Raw genomic sequence first — 19,858 nt, forward strand, 5'->3', positions numbered from 1 at the left:
GATAAACAACCATCATTTATCTGATGTGCCGTTCTCTCTTATGTTCGACTGTGAAATATGAATCACCTAGTACATATTTTCTTAAGCACATACCAATTTTCTCCTTATAGCAGTTGGACCAATTACGGACAGGGAATAATGTTATACTGTGGCTATGGGTGCATTTAAGAGATTATTAGGAGAAAGCAGTCTATCCTAGTTACTTCAAAAGTTCTCTTATTTCAACTATACTTTTTGCAGGACCTATATCTTATGAATTTTGCAGTTTTTATGTAAAACATGTGACAAAGATTCTTAAGACTAGCACTAGCACCAAATGTGGAATAGCACATCCACCACCACCAAAAACGCAAGATGGAGAATAATACAGTATTCTAATTAGAATAAAAGTGAAAAGGATTTTGATTAACAGTGATACCAAAACAAGGCCTAACAGTTTCTCAAAAAACCTAAAATAAAGCAACTACTAGTAATTTCTCACTAAATATTTAAAAAGAGCCATGGTCTAATATATTAGTATATTCCACTTAGAAAGAGGCAATCTGTTGTTTCGCTTAAAATCAGCCAGAGTTCAGCAAAAGTAGTAATTACCAACATTTCCTTAAGCTTATATAGTGATAACTAATCCTATCTTATTCTTTAAAAAAAAAAGTCTACTAGTTTTTCTAAAGATTATGAATATTTTTCCCCCAATGTTAGGAGATCTTTCAATAAGTTAATAATCTGTTTATATGTAATTTCATACACATTTTATTTTTATCAAACATTTCATCCAATCATAGGGTTCCTCACTGTAACTAGAGACTACTGGATTACAGCAGCTTTACAATTACAATTGCTTTTGATAATAACATCACCTACTCTATTCCTAAAGTTTAAACTATTTTCCACTGTCACTGTACCCAAAAATATGTCCAAAACCACATTTATTAATCAGAAAATTCCAAATTACATGTTGACAATTTACATGTATATGTGCATTTCAATTTCAGCAGAGTCTCTTCTAAGTCAGTTCAAGATTGAGTGATGAAATATTCAACGTATTTCTGCCGTTGACTTAAAACTGGATCATTAAAGCTTGAAGATCAAATTTTAATTCTGTATACCTCTGGAAAGATACAGATGTTGATGAAGATCTTTCTTTCAGCTGGTAGGTTGTATAGTCAATAATCTTTGTATCTCCCTCCTTATTTCCTAAGTTCATATTTAAGGTTGAGAAAAATAAAATTATACTGAACACAGAAAGTTTATATTAAAACAATAAGGACTGAATATATTTGGGGATTACTCGAAAATATCTAGAGATCAACACATGTATTTTTATTCAGGACCTTAAATTCTGAAGTTGTAAAAATTTCATGCTAATAATATTAATGATTTCACACTAGGACTAATAAGTCAAAAATAGAATGTCATATGTTTCACAAGTCTTTCACTTTTGCTGAATACTATAAATAGAAATAACGTCCAATGTAAGAGTCTATAGTTGTTTTACAATATAGCACTTCATATATGAATCTATGTATTAAGTTGAAGGAAACAGAATAGCAGATTAATGGAAGGCATTGTCTTTCTTGTTTGTTACTTGTATTGTTCAACAACAGGGAGTAGCATATTGTATTTATTAAGTCCCATAGGCTTTAGTAACTCTTCAGTAAGTCCAAACACTGTGTATCATCATTTGCCAAAGAAGCAAGAGGGAAAGACATTACTTTATAGGACAATTCTGATAAGACAGGTATCCAGTTTTTTTCAACAATGCACATATCAAATATTTCTGATTAGTGCAAAAAAAGAAGAAAAATTGGAAAAAAAATCCACACAGGCAAATCCATTGCCTTGTTAGTCCAAGTAACAAACCAATCAATTATATGCTATCCAAACCTGACAAGCAAAAGGCAACTTTTTGCAGTGATAAGCTTATAGAAAGGACAAGATAGCTGTTCTCCTTTACTTTATGTACTCTATCGAGAGTTTAATCCACATTTTTAAAATCACACTTATAAAAGAGGTTTCCGGGATTGCCTCCGTGGATGAGCTGTGGCAGAGTTGGGTCTCATGAAGGGTATCTACACAGTAAAGTGATAAGAAAAGAACATTAACATTTAAAGATCATAGCAGCTCTGCACTATGTCTTATGAAACATACTAACAAACCACAGTAGATTCAAATAACATATAATCTGGTCCAAAGAGACAGATACCCTAAACCTAAATGCCATGATCTTGTGTATTGGTTAAAGCTGAACTATTTTTATCATTTGAAACACTGAGTTGCCTCCTCTTGTATTATTATTATTATTTTGGGTTGTCAAAATAAACCTATATTTCTAAAGCAAAAAAAATATATATTAAAATGATGAAGCACTTATATTTATAAAAGGAAACATTTGATCAATAAATGTTTTTAAAAAATTGCAATTTCCTATCAAATATGGCAATTTCACATTGCTTTAGAAAGCATGCAACTGTGCTGAAAACAAGCACATCTAATCAATACGTGACAGTGATGGTTATACTCAAATACAGTCTCAGGGAGGAAATTTTCAAATAATTGTTATACTTTGTGTCTATTCTGACTTTATTTTAAAAAGACTATTTAGAAATACGTTAGGTTACAATTATTTGTTACCTTTGTGTCTTTATTTTCGGAGGAGAAATTTTGGTGATTAGAAGTAAAATTTTTTGACTGGGGTAAACATAAAAATTAATCCTTTCCTTCAAACATTTAGATCTGTGAAGATGAGGTAAAAATGCCAAGTAGTCACACATCACAGAAAAAGCTCATTTTTTAATATTAACAATTAGAGAGATGTGTTTAATGCTTCCAGGTTCCACTGAGAAAAAGAAAGTGAAAAGTGGCACACAGACAAATAAGGCGTTACTGAGGAGAGCCATCATGCCAAATTGAATAACCTCCAAAGAAAGAAAAAACAAAATTGTAACCCGCCACCCAAAAAAAGAATACAAACGTGAAACACAGTTTTCAAAGAAATGATGTATTTATTAACATATAAGAAATAATAGAGTTGAATTCGCTTGTTAAATAGTAAGGTCACACATGCTAACTTTTTTCAGTGCTTCAGTCTCTGAGTGAAGAGCTTTTGAGCACATTCTGAATCTGATATTCTGAGAAGTGTTCTGTCTGTAGTTTACTACTGGAAAAGTATAATGCAAGAGGAAGCAACCATATCATTTATAATAGTAATACAATTAACTCTAAATTAGATGGACAAATAATGGAGAGGAGAAGACAACTGAAAATACATATTTATATTTGACTTTGAAATGAATCTGAATATAGACACATTAGGTATCATGGAAATCCGCTTTAAACCCCAATTAAATACAAGTTGATAAGTCAAGTTTGACAAAAACTAAAGAGCTATTGCTAATATCCCCCTAAATATCCTAAATTTCATTTAATATTCCAAATTTCCCTTAAAGCTAGAATAAGTAGCATGACTTGTCTTGGCTCTTATCTTCCCAGAACAAAAAACTGCACAGTATTTCAAATTAAAGATCAAGTTTGGGCTTTGTATTTATTTCATATGCAGCTAGTAAGTAAATTAATGTAGAAAAAAAATTGTTTTCTAAGGGCTGCACTGACGCACACACCAGGAACTATCAATATATTTTATATCTTATATAGTTGGAATTACCTGTCAAGAGGAAGTATCTACTTTTCTTGCCCCAGTGAAGTCAAGTATGCTAAAGCAGTGTAGTGCAGTGAGGCAGTATGCTTAATGGTTAGTGCATGAACTGTATGGTTAAGACGGCCTAGACTCAAATTCCAATTCCACCATTTTCCAGTTGTATAATCTTGGGTAAGTAATTCTTCTCATTTTTCTCAACTATAAAATAGTAATGAAATCATTATCTATTTTATGCAGCTGTGAGGATTAAATGAGATAAAATGTGGAAAGCACTAGCACACTGACTGGCATATAAGCCCTCAACAAATCTTGGCAACTAATGTGAAGGCCGGTAGATTTTATCATACACTATGGTAGTATTTTTCTGGAAGGAAAGAAATTATATTCTAATACATAACTTAATTTACATTATATAATTTAAATATATAATTGGATCAATTTCTATTTCATGTTGCTTAGTGTCTATGTACCCCAGTTACCTCACTTCTAAAATGGAGATATGTATACCTCATAAGATTGTTGTAAGAACTGAATGTGATAACAGAGCCAAAGATCAGAAAACATAGCCTGGGACACAGTAAGTATCTAACATTATCATTACTACAATTCCCAGTCCAAAATGACTTTAAAATAACATTTCACTGGGGAAATCTATCAGATTTTGAAATCTGTATCCAGTCTTATTTTCAAATTCATTTCACCTCGTTTCATTATTATGTCTATTTCAAATGTCTATTTCATATGTATAAAAAATATAAAATCAATATAAATAAAAACCTTTCTATAAAAGTAACAGATGAAACAGAATACCTAATTTAAAAATAAAAGAAAAATCGAAAACAATATAGCTGGCTTCTCAACTAGTAGTTGGATTATACTTGTTTCGTATGACTCCAAGGGTTGAAATTTTTAAATAAAGACATCATCAGCTCACTTAAAGAAATTGTCAGTAGTCAATTGCCAATAATTCCTGCCAAGAGGGAGGAAGGGGCTCACAGCTCTATCCCTGACAAAGCTCATTCCCTGCTGCTTAGTAGTGAGTCTACACAGATAAATCAAGTGTTAGATGAATGGTGAGATTACAGACTTTATGATGTTTTTTGAAACTGTGTATTTGTTTTGAAATCTCAGTTATATAATTTGAGAAAAAATAAAGTTAGTGCTTTCATGTTAAAGACAATGACCTCAGAGGTAACTTGATTCAAGGTCATTCATCTAGTCAATAGCAGAACTGTGGTGAGAGTCTCAGTCTCTCCAAATGATTAGGTATGCACGTAATATATAATCCTTCCCTTGTATAATTTAACAATATTAACACATTGCAATGGAAGATAAGTTAAAACTGCAAAAACAAATCTTACAGAAACAAATGTATAAAATGAGAAATATTTCACTTCTATACGTGCTTGAAATGATAATGTTTATTACTCTAAAATTGTGTACCCCATAAATACCACACTTCACTATGTAATATATATGACGTTCAGGCTTCTGTTTTCTTTAAATACAAATTACTTGAATATACTGCATCTATTAAAAAGTTTTTTTGAAAATTGAAAAATGCAAACATTAGTAACATAAACCAAAAATATTTATGAATAATACAAAGGCACTTAAAGGTCTGATGTTCTAATACAGATTTTAATGTCAAAGAATGTGATACAAAAAATACTAAACATGTTAGGAAGGTTAACCAATCTACATGTCTAACAAAATCAGCAAATCAGCTTAATTATAGAAAAAATATACCAAGTGAACATTTTTTAATTTAAATTTTATCAGAATACTACCTTAAAAAGAAAAATTCAGTGGCAGCTGGGCTACACTCATTATCCAAAAATGAATACTTTGAAAATTAAACCTCTCTTCCCCAATTTTTACCAATAGAAAAGCATTTTTGAAAAGAACTTTTAAAAGTCATAGCACAATATTGACAATTTTCGAATTCCTTCCTTAGAATCTAATATCTTCATGACATAGAATGAAGCATCATTTTATTTCTAAAGATATTTATCTTAAATCACTAATCACTGCTTTTTATAAAGCCAGGTCTAAAGCAAAAAGGAAACAATCTTAGTGACAGAGATGGCCAAGTAACTTTTATGAACAAGAATGCAAAGCATTTAATTTTCAATCTTAGACTGTTCTGTGTATAACGCCTCTGTTAACCTAAATTGCTCAGCAAACATCTAAGACAGCCTTGGAATAACGGTATTTAGAGAATGAAGTAAAGAACAGTAGGGTGCTGTGGGGAAAAAAGAAGAAAGAGAGGGAGGAAGTTCCAAGATGGCCGGTTAGGTGCAGCTCAGGATTGCAGCTCTGAGTGAAAGTGCAGAGGGTAAGTGGATGCTGCATTTCCAGACGGATTTTTATTGCCCACAGACCAGGAGATTCCCAGGCAGAGGAGCCCCACGGGTGGCCAGGGTGGCTGTTTTGCCTGCGCCTTGGCACAGTGGCTTCCGGTATAGAGTAAACGGGACTGTGTTCCCACTTGGCCAGCAAGAGGAGGTGAAACAGGGAGCCAGGCCAGGAGATTCCCAGGCAAAAAAGCGCCACGAATCTCAGAGCTGCGGTTTCAGTCAGCGCAGTGGGTCACCACACGGGAAATCACACAGATCCCGGCACCTATTCAACAGGCGACCAGGACACCTGGAAGAGAGCTGACCGTTCAACTAAAAAACAAAAGGCTCTGAGGCAGGGAGCCAGGAGATCAGGCCCGGCTGGTCCCACCCCCACAAAATCAAAAACAAACAAACAAAAAACAGCAATTGGAAACGCTCTGGGTTGAGAGTTTCACAGCAAGCACAGCTGAACCCGGGATGGTCCAGCTCTGTGGGGGAGGGGCGTCCGCCATTCCTGAGGCACTCCACCATTACGGAGGCAGTCCGCCATTCCTGAGGCAACCCACCGTTGCCGAGGCAACCCGCCATTACAGAGAGAGTCCGTCATTACAGAGGCGGGCCAACACTGCAGAGGCAGTTCTAACTACACCCATATAAACAGGACTGCAGGGAAGTTCACACGGCAGATGGGCAGAGCCCACAGCAGCTTAGCGAAGTCTCTGTAGGCTGAGAGTGACTAGGCTGTCTCCTTGTGGGGAGGGCAGCCCTGAAGAAAAAAAAAGGCAGCAGCACAGCAGAAACTCATAAAGCCCTAAATCCCTAGGACAGAACACCTGGGGAAAAAAATAGGGGTTTATGAGTTCTCCTGCTGCAGACTTAAATTTACCGGCCCAGCAGCTCTGAATGAACAATGGGGCTCACAGCTCAGCACCTGAGCTAATATAAAGGACAGACTGTTTCCTCAAGCAGCTCCCTGACCCCCGTATATCCAAAGAGTCACCTCATAAAGGAGAGCTCAGACTGACATTTGGCAGGTATCCTTCTGGGACAAAGCAGAAGAAGAAACTGGTAGCAACCTTTACTGTTCAGCAGCTGCTGCAAGTGATCCCCAGGCAAGCAGGGCCTGGAGTGGACCTCAGCAGTCCCACAGCAGAGAGGCCAGACAGTTAAAAGGAAAAATAAGAAAGAGAAATGACTTCATCAACAACAAACAGGACGTCCACTGAGAGACCCAATCAGAAAGTCAACAACTACAAAGCCGACAGGTGGATAAATCCACAAAGATGGGAAGAAACCAGCGCAAAAAGGAGGAAAACACCCGAAACCAGAACACCTCTCCTCCTACAAGGGATCACAACTCCTCACCAGCAAGGGAACAAGACTGGATGGAGAATGAGTGTGATGAAATGACAGAATCAGACTTCAGAAGGTGGGTAATAAGAAACTTCCGTGAGCTAAAAGAACATGTTCTAACACAATGCAAAGAAACTAAGAACCTTGAAAAAAGATTTGACGAAATGTTAACGAGAATGGACAACTTAGAGAGGAATATAAGTGAATTGATGGAGCTGAAAAACACAACACGAGAACTTCGCGAAGCATGCACAAGTTCCAACAGCCGAATTGGCCAAGCAGAAGAAAGGATATCAGAGGTCGAAGATCAACTCAATGAAATAAAACGAGAAGGGAAGATTAGAGAAAACAGGGTAAAAAGGAATGAACAAAGTCAACAAGAAATATAGGACTATGTGAAAAGACCTAACCTACGTTTGATAGGTGTACCTGAATGTGACGAAGAGAATGAATCCAAGCTGGAAAATACTCTTCAGGATATTATCCAGGAAAACTTCCCCAACCTAGCAAGGCAGGCCAATATTCAAGTCCAGGAAATACAGAGAACACCACAAAGATATTCCTCAAGAAGAGCAAACCCAAGGCACATAATCGTCAGATTCACCAGGGTTGAAATGAAGGAGAAACTGCTAAGGGCAGCCAGAGAGAAAGGTCGGGTTACCCACAAAGGGAAGCCCATCAGACTCACAGCAGATCTCTCAGCAGAAACCCTACAAGCCAGAAGAGAGTGGGGGCCAATATTCAACATCCTTAAAGAAAAGAACTTTCAACCCAGAATTTCATATCAAGCCAAACTAAGCTTCCTAAGTAAAGGAAAAATAAAATCCTTTGTGAATAAGCAAGTACTCAGAGATTTCATCACCACCAGACCTGCCTTACAAGAGCTCCTAAAAGATGCACTACACCTAGAAAAGAACAACCAGTACCAGCCACTCCAAAAACACACCAAATGGTAAAGAGCATCAACACAATGAAGAATCTGCATCAACCAACGGGAAAAACAGCCAGCTAGCATCAAAATGGCAGGATCAAATTCACACATAACAATATTAACCCTAAACGTAAATGGACTAAATGCCCCAATCAAAAGACACAGACTGGCAAATTGGATAAAAAGCCAAAACCCATCTGTGTGCTGTATTCAGGAAACCCATCTCATATGCAAGGATACACAAAGGCTCAAAATAAAGGGATGGAGGAAGATTTACCAAGCAAATGGAGAGCAAAAAAAAGCAGGAGTTGCAATTCTCATCTCTGATAAAATAGACTTTAAAGCAACAAAGATCAAAAGAGACAAAGAAGGACATTACATAATGGTAAAAGGATCAATGCAACAAGAAGAGCTAACGATCCTAAATATATTTGCACCTAATACAGGAGCACCCAGATACATAAGGCAAGTTCTTAATGACTTACAAAGACACATAGACTCCCACACAATAATAGTGGGAGACTTCAACACACCATTGTCAATATTAGACAGATCAACGAGACAGAAAATTAACAAGGATATCCAGGACTTGAACTCAGACCTGGAACAAGCAAACCTAACAGACATTTACAGAACTCTCCACCCCAAATCCACAGAATATACATTCTTCTCAGCACCACATCACACTTACTCTAAAATTGACCACATAATTGGAAGTAAATCACTCCTCAGCAAATGCAAAAGAACGGAAACCATAACTAACAGTCTCTCAGACCACAGTGCAATCAAGTTAGAACTCAGAATTCAGAAACTAACTCAGAACTGCACAGCTTGATGGAAACTGAACAACTTTCTCTTGAATGTTGACTGGATAAACAATGAAATGAAGGCAGAAATAAAGATGTTCTTCGAAACCAACGAGAATGAAGACATCACATACCAGAATCTCTGGGACACATTTAAAGCAGTCTCTAGAGGAAAATATATAGCAATAAGTGCCCACATGAGAAGAAAGGAGAGATCTAAAGTTGACAGCCTATCATCAAAATTGAAAGAGCTAGAGGAGCAAGAGCAAAAAAACTCAAAACCTAGCAGAAGACAAGAAATAACTAAGATCAGAGCAGAACTGAAGGAGATAGAGACACGAAAAACCCTTCAAAAAATCAATAAATCCAGGAGCTGGTTTTTTGAAATGATCAACAAAATAGACAGACCACTAGCTAGATTAATAAAAAAGAAAAGAGAGAATAACCAAATAGATGCAATAAAAAACGATAAAGGGGATATCAGCACAGATTCCACAGAAATTCAAACCATCATCAGAGATTATTACAAACAACTCTATGCACATAAACTAGAAAACCTGGAAGAAATGGATAAATTCCTGGACAGTTGCCTCCTCCCAAGCCTAAACCAGGAAGAAGTCGAAACCCTGAATAGACCAATAACAAGGTCTGAAGTCGAGGCAGCAATTAAGAGTCTACCACCCAAAAATAGCCCAGGTCCAGATGGGTTCACAGCCGAATTCTACCAGACATACAAAGAGGAACTGGTACCATTCCTTCTGAAACTATTCCACATAATCCAAAAAGAGGGAATCCTTCCCAAATCATTTTATGAGACCAACATCATCCTGATACCAAAACTCGGCAGAGACTCAACAAGAAAAGAAAACTACAGGCCAACATCCATGATGAACATAGATGCAAAAATCTTCAATAAAATACTGGCAAGCTGATTGCAACAGCACATCAAAAAGCTTATCCACCAGGATCAAGTAGGATTCACCCGGGGGATGCAAGGCTGGTTCAACATACGTAAGTCTATAAATATAATTCACCACATAAACAGAATCAAAGACAAAAATCACATGATTATCTCAATTGATTCAGAGAAGGCCTTCGACAAAATTCAACAGCCCTTTATGCTAAAAACCCTCAATAAACTAGGTATCGACGGAATGTATCGCAAAATAATAAAAGCTATTTACAACAAATCAACAGCCAATATCATACTGAATGGGCAAAAACTGGAAGCATTCCCTTTGAAATCTGGCACTAGACAAGGATGCCCTCTCTCACCACTCCTGTTCAATATAGTACTGGAAGTTCTAGCCAGAGCAATCAGGCAAGAAAAAGAAATAAAGGGTATTCAATTAGGAAAGGAGGAAGTCAAATTGTCTCTATTTGAAGATGACATGATTGTATATCTAGAAGACCCCATCATCTCAGTCCAAAATCTCCTGAAACTGATAAGAAACTTCAGCAAAGTCTCAGAATACAAAATCAATGTGCAAAAATCACAAACATTCCTATACACCAATAACAGACCTAAAGAGAGCCAAATTAAGAACGAACTGCCATTCACAATTGATACAAAGAGAATAAAATACCTAGGAATACAACTAACAAGGAACGTAAAGGACCTCTTCAAGGAGAACTACAAACCACTGCTCAACGAAATAAGAGGGGACACAAACAGATGGAGAAACATTCCATGTTCATGGTTAGGAAGAATCAATATCGTGAAAATGGCCATACTGCCCAAAGTGATTTACAGATTCAACGCTATCTCCATCAAGCTACCAATGACCATCTTCACAGAACTGGAAAAAACCACCTTAAACTTCATATGGAACCAAAAGAGAGCCCGCATAGCCAAGTCAATTCTAAGCAAAAAGAACAAAGCGGGAGGCATCACACTACCGGACATCAAACTATACTACAAGGCTACAGTAATCAAAACAGCATGGTACTGGTACCAAAACAGAGATATAGACCAATGGCACAGAACAGAGGCCTCGGAGGCAACACAACGTATCTACAACCATCCGATCTTTGACAAACCTGACAAAAACAAGCAATGGGGAAAGGATTCCCTGTTTAATAAGTGGTGTTGGGAAAACTGGCTAGCCATATGCAGAAAGCAGAAACTGGACCCCTTCCTAACACTAAAATTAACTCCAGATGGATTAAAGACTTAAACATAAGACCTAAAACCATAAAAACCCTAGAAGAAAACCTAGGCAAAACCATTCAGGACATAGGTGTAGGCAAGGACTTCATGACCAAAACACCAAAAGCATTGGCAACAAAAGCCAAAATAGACAAATGGGACCTAATCAAACTCCACAGCTTCTGCACAGCAAAAGAAACAGTCATTAGAGTGAATCGGCAACCAACAGAATGGGAAAAAATTTTTGCAGCTTACACATCTGACAAAGGGCCGATATCCAGAATATACAAAGAACTAAAACAGATTTACAAGAAAAAAACAAACAAGCCCATTCAAAAGTGGGTGAAGGATATGAACAGATACTTTACAAAAGAAGACATACATGAGGCCAACAAACATATGAAAAAATGTTCATCATCACTGGTCATTAGAGAAATGCAAATCAAAACCACATTGAGATACCATCTCACGCCTGTTAGAATGGCGATCATTAAAAATCTGGAGACAACAGATGCTGGAGAGGATGTGGAGAAATAGGAACACGTTTACACTGTTGGTGGGAGTGTAAATTAGTTCAACCATTGTGGAAGACAGTGTGGCGATTCCTCAAGGACCTAGAAATAGAAATTCCATCTGACCCAGCAATCCCATTACTGGGTATATATCCAAAGGATTATAAATTGTTCTACTATAAGGACACATGCACACGAATGTTCATTGCAGCACAGTTTACAATAGCAAAGACCTGGAACCAACCCAAATGCCCATTGATGATAGACTGGACAGGGAAAATGTGGCACATATACACCATGGAATATTATGCAGCTATCAGAAACGATGAGTTCGTGTCCTTTGTAGGGACATGGATGAACCTGCAAACCATCATTCTCAGCAAACTGACACAAGAACACAAAATCAAACACCACATGTTCTCACTCATAGATGGGTGTTGAACAATGGGAACACATGGACACAGGGAGGGGAGCACTATACACTGGGGTCTGTTGGGGGGGAGTTGGGGGGCACAGCCGGGGGGTGGGGAGTTGGGGAGAGATAGCATGGTGAGAAATGCCACATATAGGTGAAAGGGAGGAAGGCAGCAAATCACACTGCCACGTATGCACCTATGCAACAATCTTGCATGTTTTTCACATGTACCCCAACACCTAAAATGCAATAAAAAAAAAAAAAAAGAAGAAGAAGAAAGAGAACACATGCCCTGCTCCAGGTATTAGTGAGGACAATGATGTACTTTCCACAATGACGGGAGTTCAAGTTCTGGCCATTTTATCAGGCGAGAGAATAAGCCACAAGGTTGGACGAAGTGAGACATAGTAGAGCTGCAGAACCCAGTTATACACTAGCAATGAAAATGAGGAGAGCAAAGGCAGATAGAGTGGGATCCCAGGGAGACAATCAGAAGTGAGAAACAGAGAAAGGCGGCAAGAGAAAACAGCAAAGAAGCTACGGTGAACAAAACAACATGGCAGAAAATAGAGGCCAGATACTGTGAAAGGTCTCAGGGAAGCCACAGGAATAAGAAAAGAAGAGAATGGGTCAAGAAATGTTGTAATAGAAAACTGTTCCCAAAATATTCTGATAATTTCAGCTTTCAAATTATATCCACAGTTAAATTTTTAAAAATGTTTTGAACAGAATCATTAGAAATTTTTGAATTGAAGTAAATACATTGAGATACTGTAAGACTACAGGTGATTTAAACTTACTTTTTATATTTTTATATATAAAGTTTAAATGTGTTCAACAGAATCACTAAAAATTTTTGAATTGAAGTAAATACATTGATATACTGTAAGACTACAGGTGATTTAAACTTACTTTTTATATTTTTGTATATAATTTTTATAATGAACAAAAACTTCTAAAATATAAAATTTTCTACTCACAGTCCTTTAACTTTGTAAAAAAGACTTCTTTAAATGAATATTTTAGATTTACAGAAAAAAATCAAGTAATACATAAATTCAGATACACTCCCTCCTACTTACACACACACACACACACACACACACACACACACACACCCCTTCCATTAAATTTAAACGTTGAAGTCTTCATATTCTGACCATGGGCAGTTTGACAGCTCAGAGCTAGAGACAGATGAAGGAGAAGACAGAATAGAAGAAGGGACAAACAAGATTTGGGAGTGTGTGCACTTGACTGATTCGCATGCAGTACATTGATGTTAAACAAGTTGCTGAGTTAGACAGTGAACTCTGAGAATGGGAAGGGAAGGCAAACTTTCAGATGAGGATTGACCTAGCCTGACCTCTGCCTCTAGCATTAACTGTGGTAAGGGAAAGTATTCAAACAATACCTGCATAATAACATGCTGGGGATACTGCTGATGAAGTTCAAAAGCTAGGCAAATTTTTGAATAGCTGACTATCTCAAATTTCTCCTAACCTTGAATCCTAATTCACCAAGAAATTAAATTGTGATTTCAAATAATAAAGGCCTACTACTATGCCTAATGGTTATCCCTGGTCATGGTTTAGAAAACTGAGGAGATTCTGATATCAATACCTATGACAGATTAGTCATCTTAAATCTATCAACACTAGCTTTTACTGATAAAATATTATCTATTTTAGGTGTCATAATTCTCCATTGTGGCAATATGAATAAAACACATTAAAAAATTTCTAGTCTACTATTGTTGGGGCAAGATCAATGAAGTAAATAGGTACTAAGATTAAATCTACTGAATTGGCTGAAATCATCTGAAGATGAGGTTTCCCTCCCCCACCCACCACCAACAGTATAGTGATAAGTCAAAATTCCAGAAAAATCTTTTGATGAAAATACCAGCAGAAATTAAGAAACTCAAGAAACAACTTTACTTCCTATGTAGTTTGTTATTAATCACCATGACTATCCTATGGGAAGATTATCTTGAGTTCTTTTTGAATGACTGTAAAAGCCCCATATAGCCAAACAATTCTTAAAAATCCACTTTTCGACTGGGCGCAGTGGCTCATCCCTCTAATCCCAGCATTTTGGGAGGCTAAGGTAAGTGGATCAGACCAGTCTGGCCAAAATAGTGAAACCCTGTCTCTACTAAAAATACAAAAATTAGGCGAGAATGGTGGCAGGTGCCTGTAATCGTAGCTATTCAGAAGGCTGAGGCAGGAGAATGGCTTGAACCCGTGAGGTGGAGGTTGCAGTGAGCCCTGATTGTGCCACTGCACTCTAGCCTGGGTGACAGAGCAAGAATTCTGTCTCAAAAAAAAAAAAGCCACTTTTCAAATTTGCTTTATCTTTTTCATTTTTTTTTTCTTTCAAATCTGCTTTATAATTGGCAACAACTAAATAGAGCTTTTAATAAAGTGTTAAAAGGCTGCTGGGCTCTGTCCCAGGCTAAAACAATATACAATATGAAATACCTGTAAATGAACTGGGAAATGGTAACCAGTTACCTTTCCCCTATAATTGGAGCTCTGAGGTCCACAGAAGCATTCCAAAACTTTAGGGTAAGAATATCCTAAAGTGCAAGTATATTTGATGATAGTTACTGACGAGGAGTAATTCTGCAGGATGATCTTCTTTACAAAATTCTCTTTCTCCTGTAAGTGAAACTGTCAGGTCCATATGAGCATTAAAAAACTTTAGGTTAAGAATATCCTAAAGTGAAAATATATTTGATGATAGTTACTAGTGAGGACTAGTTATGCAGGATGATCTTCTTTATAAAATACACGGATGGCCCTAAATGGTTTTAATCCCAGTTGAAGTTTACATGCAAATATCCATGCATGCATATACTCAGACACTAAAAAAGAATAAAAGCACAACAAACTTTGCATAACTGGGAACACCATGTAATTAAGGAAGACCTCTTTATTCCTTATTTAAAATATACCTTTAAAAGTTAGCATTCTGACAAAGATATAAATCTCTTGGGATTCTCAGTGGGCTAAACATCACAGCACTTTGAAACAGAATTCCAAGTTATGAATTCAGGGTATAGCCCCAAAGCTAACCTTCTATATACAGGCAGAGATATAGCCCCTGGCTAAAGAACAACTAGAAACAGATCAGTCTCCAATTTCAAAGGCGATGAGAGTAGGGAAAAAAAAATCTACAGACTCAAGGTGAGGTTTTATCTCATTCTCCAGTTGAGATGTCCAGGATGATGCTTGATATTTACATTATATAGGGATTATCATTTGCAGGTTATTATAGGAATGCCTCATTTGAAACACAGAAAATAGAAAATTATTTGACAATTTTTTTCACTTCTATTTAGTAGATAACAAATACAATTTAAGATACACTGAAAACACATTTATTCATTACATTCAATGGATGCCTGAGAGTATTAGGAATTAATTCTCCCAGGAAACCCAGGTTGAGAAAAGCTGATCTAAATTTCCATCCACTTCTAGGGATATGGGATTAAATGAAATGCCCCTGATTCTCAAAAAAACTGGGAAGTATTTCGGCAAAAAGTTCACAGATGAAATTGAATTAACTACAGAATAATGAGCCATCATATCCTTGGAGCAAATTACTTTTTGAGAAGCAGCACAGCCTCATGCTTAAGTGTACAGATTCTGGAGAAGTAGTTCCTAGACTAAAATCCCAGCTCTGTTAGTATCAGCCTGAGACCTTAAAAAAATGACTTAATCGCCACGTGCCTCAGTTGTCTCATTTATAAATGTAAATAAAAACAGTAACCACCTCATAGAGTTTAAGGATTAAGTAAGTATATAAAATAATTAAAACAATGTTTGGCATATGGTTGTGGTAAGTGCTTAGTATAAACACTTATCTTCACTATGAGTTCAAGTACAACTACCCTTACTGTCACTACGATTTTTTCCACTTTACTACTACTGCTATTACTATAAAGCTGAAGATAGTGATTACTGGCAGTTGACTTGTGTTCCCTCAGGCTCAGCAGATTTTCTGAAGTTTCTTTATCCAACTTCTGGCTAGAATGGAAAAACAATAACAACAAAAACAACTGGAAATAACAATGCTTCTATCCTAACAAGAAAAAAACAAGATAAACTACACAACTGTAACTTCTGAAGCCATCAGAGAGCTGAGGTCCCAGGCCAATCAAGTGGCCTGAAATCCAAGGAAAGATAGGTCCCATAAAAGAGAGATGGATCCAAGCTCTGCATCACCTGTGGCAGAGCATGACAGGAAGAGATGCTCAGCACTATACAAGTGAGTAAGAATAATTCAGTTATGAATTTTAAAGATTTGCTCAAGATCAAATGTTGGCCAATATCAGAGTACAGAAGCCTTGGGAGCCACAGCCCCTGGGATGGTTACCTTCACTCACAAACTTTTTCCCATGAGGTAGGTTGAATAACAATCCCCGAGAGTCCATGTTCTAATGCACTGAACTTATGATTACGTTACCTTGTATGGTAAAAGGAATTTTGCAAATATGATTAAGGATTTTGAGATGAGGGGATTATTCTCTATTATCCAGTGGGCCTGATATACTCACAGGAGAGAGTCCTTGTAAGAGAGAAGTAGGAGTCAGAATCAGAGAGATAAATAGATGTGACTATATAGCTGCAAGAGGTTGGAGTGATGCAAGGAAGGGATCATGAACCAAGGAGTGCACAACACCTCCAATGCTAGGAAAGGCAAGAATATGGGTTCTACCCTCAAACACTCTAGAAGAAACCAGCCTTGCTGACACCTTGACCAACTGAAACTGGTTTTGGACTTATGTCTTCCAGAATTATGAAAAAATTTTGTGTTGTTTTAAGCTACCAAATTTGTGGTAATCTGTTCCAACAGTCATAGAAAACTAACAGACACCTCCACCAGGTACTCAAGAAAAAGATTCAGACAAGGTGGGCCATTAGGAAGAGCATTCACTGGCCGGTGGTATAGACCTGGAGAAGGGAAGCAGCCACTACAGTGGGAAAGACCCAAAGTCTCACCCAGACCCTTCTCCTTTAAGGAATAAAAGCCATTATGTCATTAAAAGAAAGGCTGTAAACCTTGTTGCCACACAGGGCACAGAGCAATCTCACTGTGAACAGAAAAAAATATATAAGAGGAAAAAAAAATCCTCTACTCCTAGAGGAGTGACAGGAAACATTTCTGGGCCCAGTATACTACACCTATATCCTTTAAAGGCATCCTACCCATGACAGTCAGAAGGGAACTCTCTAACAAGATTTGCCAAAGACACAAGCCAGAATAAGGCTGCCACAGGAAAAAGGGCCAGGAACACTGAAAAATGCCTAACTCAAGAAACACGGTTGTCATTCTTTGGAGGCTGAAGACTGAGTTTGAATGAGGAAAACTAAGAACACCCTTGGCTAATACCACCAGACCAGCAAGCACTGAGTAACACGTGACAGCAGTCTACTGCTAAGTAAGAGGAAAGATAGTGGAATGGGGCTTCTTCAGTAGCACAGGCATACAGAGAAAGGTGAAATTTAACAGGGGAGTATAAATGACAAAAAGCACTCTGGCATTACAACCTCACATAGGCAAGAGTAAAGAAATCTGGAGCCTTGTGGTACCCTGAGGTAAGCAGAGCAACAAGAAAATATAAGCCTAGCTCAACTCCAGATTAAACTGACTCAACTCCTCCACACTAAAAGCCTTGAAAAAGAACAGGTGTGCCCTTTTCAGGCATAAGTATTCTATTCAACTCATGATGTACAACATTCAAACAAAAGTTATGAGGCCCATAAAATGAAAAAGAAAGAAAATCCACTATCAAGAAACAAAGCAATCAGCAGAACAAACTCTGGGATGATGGAGATACTAGAGTTGCAATTAAACTATAAATCATTAACAAAAATATACATGGAAAATCCTCCAATATTTGGATATGAAATACACTTCTAAATAACCCATGAGTTAAAAAGAAAGTCATAAGGAAAATGAGAAGTTTAGAGTCTAAAGTGTGAAAGCTAGTTTTGCTTGGCAGGGCTGTATCACACTTTCTGACCATAGTGAAAACAGAGATCACTGTCTCAGGGAGATAATAGATACAAGTGCTATTTCAGAGCAATCTAGAATGTTGCTATGCCAATCTGGTTCAAGGGTCGCTATGCCAATCTGGTTCAAGGGTCACTATTTGGGGAAAAAAACACCCTTTAACTGGTCTGTTATTTTACATGTAGAGCTTTCAATAATTTTGAGTTTATCAGCAACCAGGCTTCAACATTTTATAATATCATTTTGGCAAAGACAACTGTATCTCCTCCCTAAAGGCTCTAAGAGTCAGTGACCAGGTTCAGCTAGTAAAGAATGGAGCTCTTGGTCTCATGACATCTTCTCATTAGGACAACAAAGAGAGACTTCAAAAAGCAATTCGTTGGGTTTAGATGAGTCATATGTGGGGCACATGCAAAACAGGCATGGGATACTTAAACTCTGAGTACCATTTCTAAATTGTTCACCCACTGATTCGGAATCTTCAAGAATGAGATCCAGGCATGTTTTTGCTTATTTTTCTGTAACTCCATCTACAGGTGGTATATTTGCATCTCTAGCCAAGCTGAGAACCACTATCTTAGGACTTTAATTTAAAGGGCTTTATGCATAAAGCAGTGATTGTCATAGTATAGTTTCCAGACCAGCAGTATCTGTATCACTTGGGAACCCGTTGGAAATTCAAATTCTTGGTCACCACTTCAGAATTTCAAAACAGAAACCCTTTTAACAAGACTTTCAGGTGATTCAAATGTACCCTAATGTTTAAGGACTACTGTCTTAAAATAGAGCAAATTCTGCTGGGATGAAGGTAACCACAAAGGAAAAGGAATAGAAATAAATACAAAACAGATAAAGGGGGTAAAAGACTAATCACAATTATTACACAACTTTAAAGTGAATCAGTTGACATACAACTAAGCAGAGATAAGTACTACTTATACACACAGATATTTCGGTCAGCAAAACAAAGCTTAAAAATGGCAGAGTATTAAAATCTCATCTTTAGGCTCTGCTACATGATAATTAAATTTCTCTGAGATGGCCTGTGACTCAAATAAACCAAGGACATCTACTTAATTCTTTCAGGTGTTCAATTCTTACAGAACATGATTTCCTTTTCCATTAGACCTCTTAAGATCATTAGCTTGTACCCAAGGCCCCAATCTACCTGTTCTCTTAAACCTACATCACACATGACTCATATGGGCCCACCTTGTATCTTTATTCACATCTGTTTATTCTCTTGAAGGATTTGCTACCTCCTAACTCAGTCTCCTAAAACCTACTCACACTTCAAGATTCATTCACCTGTCACCTTGGTTTATATGAAGACTTCTCCTTCATCCTTTTAGGAATGACTCCATGATCCTATGAATTCTTCTGTCTCTTATAGACCCTCTACATAACAATTTAAAGTATAAATAAGTGAACGTCTTTTCCTATCTTTAATATGAAACAGATTCAACAGTAAATCTGGTGAGAAGAAACAAACACAGGAATCTTATTTTTAAAGGGAAAAACTAGATTCCATAATTTCTTTATAGTCACAAGCTTCAGAAAAAGTCAAACAAATCTTCAGTCAATGTGCTCAATGCTCTATATGAAACTCAACTTTTCTTTAAAAAAAGATCTACATTTACAGACTATGTCACAACAAGGTCCTTGATATTATCA

General features: G+C 37.0%; 1 protein-coding gene across 8 annotated transcripts in view; it reads right to left on the reverse strand.

The window, feature by feature from the left end:
* The window catches only part of PHF14 (PHD finger protein 14), a 191,642-nt gene that overhangs the window by 59,508 nt on the left and 112,276 nt on the right, over positions 1-19,858 (reverse strand). The window contains exon 17 of one of the 8 annotated variants that reach the window (XM_012450735.2): positions 910-2,069. The exons of 5 other annotated variants lie outside the window; for them this stretch is intronic. In XM_012450735.2, the coding sequence (XP_012306158.1) occupies positions 2,057-2,069 (13 nt within the window). In that variant the 3' untranslated portion in view covers positions 910-2,056. Of the gene's footprint in view, positions 1-909; positions 2,070-2,612; positions 2,734-3,833; positions 3,854-19,858 lie in introns of those variants that run through there. 2 more of the 8 variants (XM_064380364.1, XM_012450736.2) reach the window with 2 other exon arrangements.

This window comes from Aotus nancymaae, unplaced genomic scaffold (genome assembly GCF_030222135.1).
Source record: "Aotus nancymaae isolate 86718 unplaced genomic scaffold, 86718_ANA_hifiasm-v0.15.2.pri h1tg000025l, whole genome shotgun sequence".
In the NCBI taxonomy this organism is placed as follows: Eukaryota; Metazoa; Chordata; class Mammalia; order Primates; family Aotidae; genus Aotus; species Aotus nancymaae.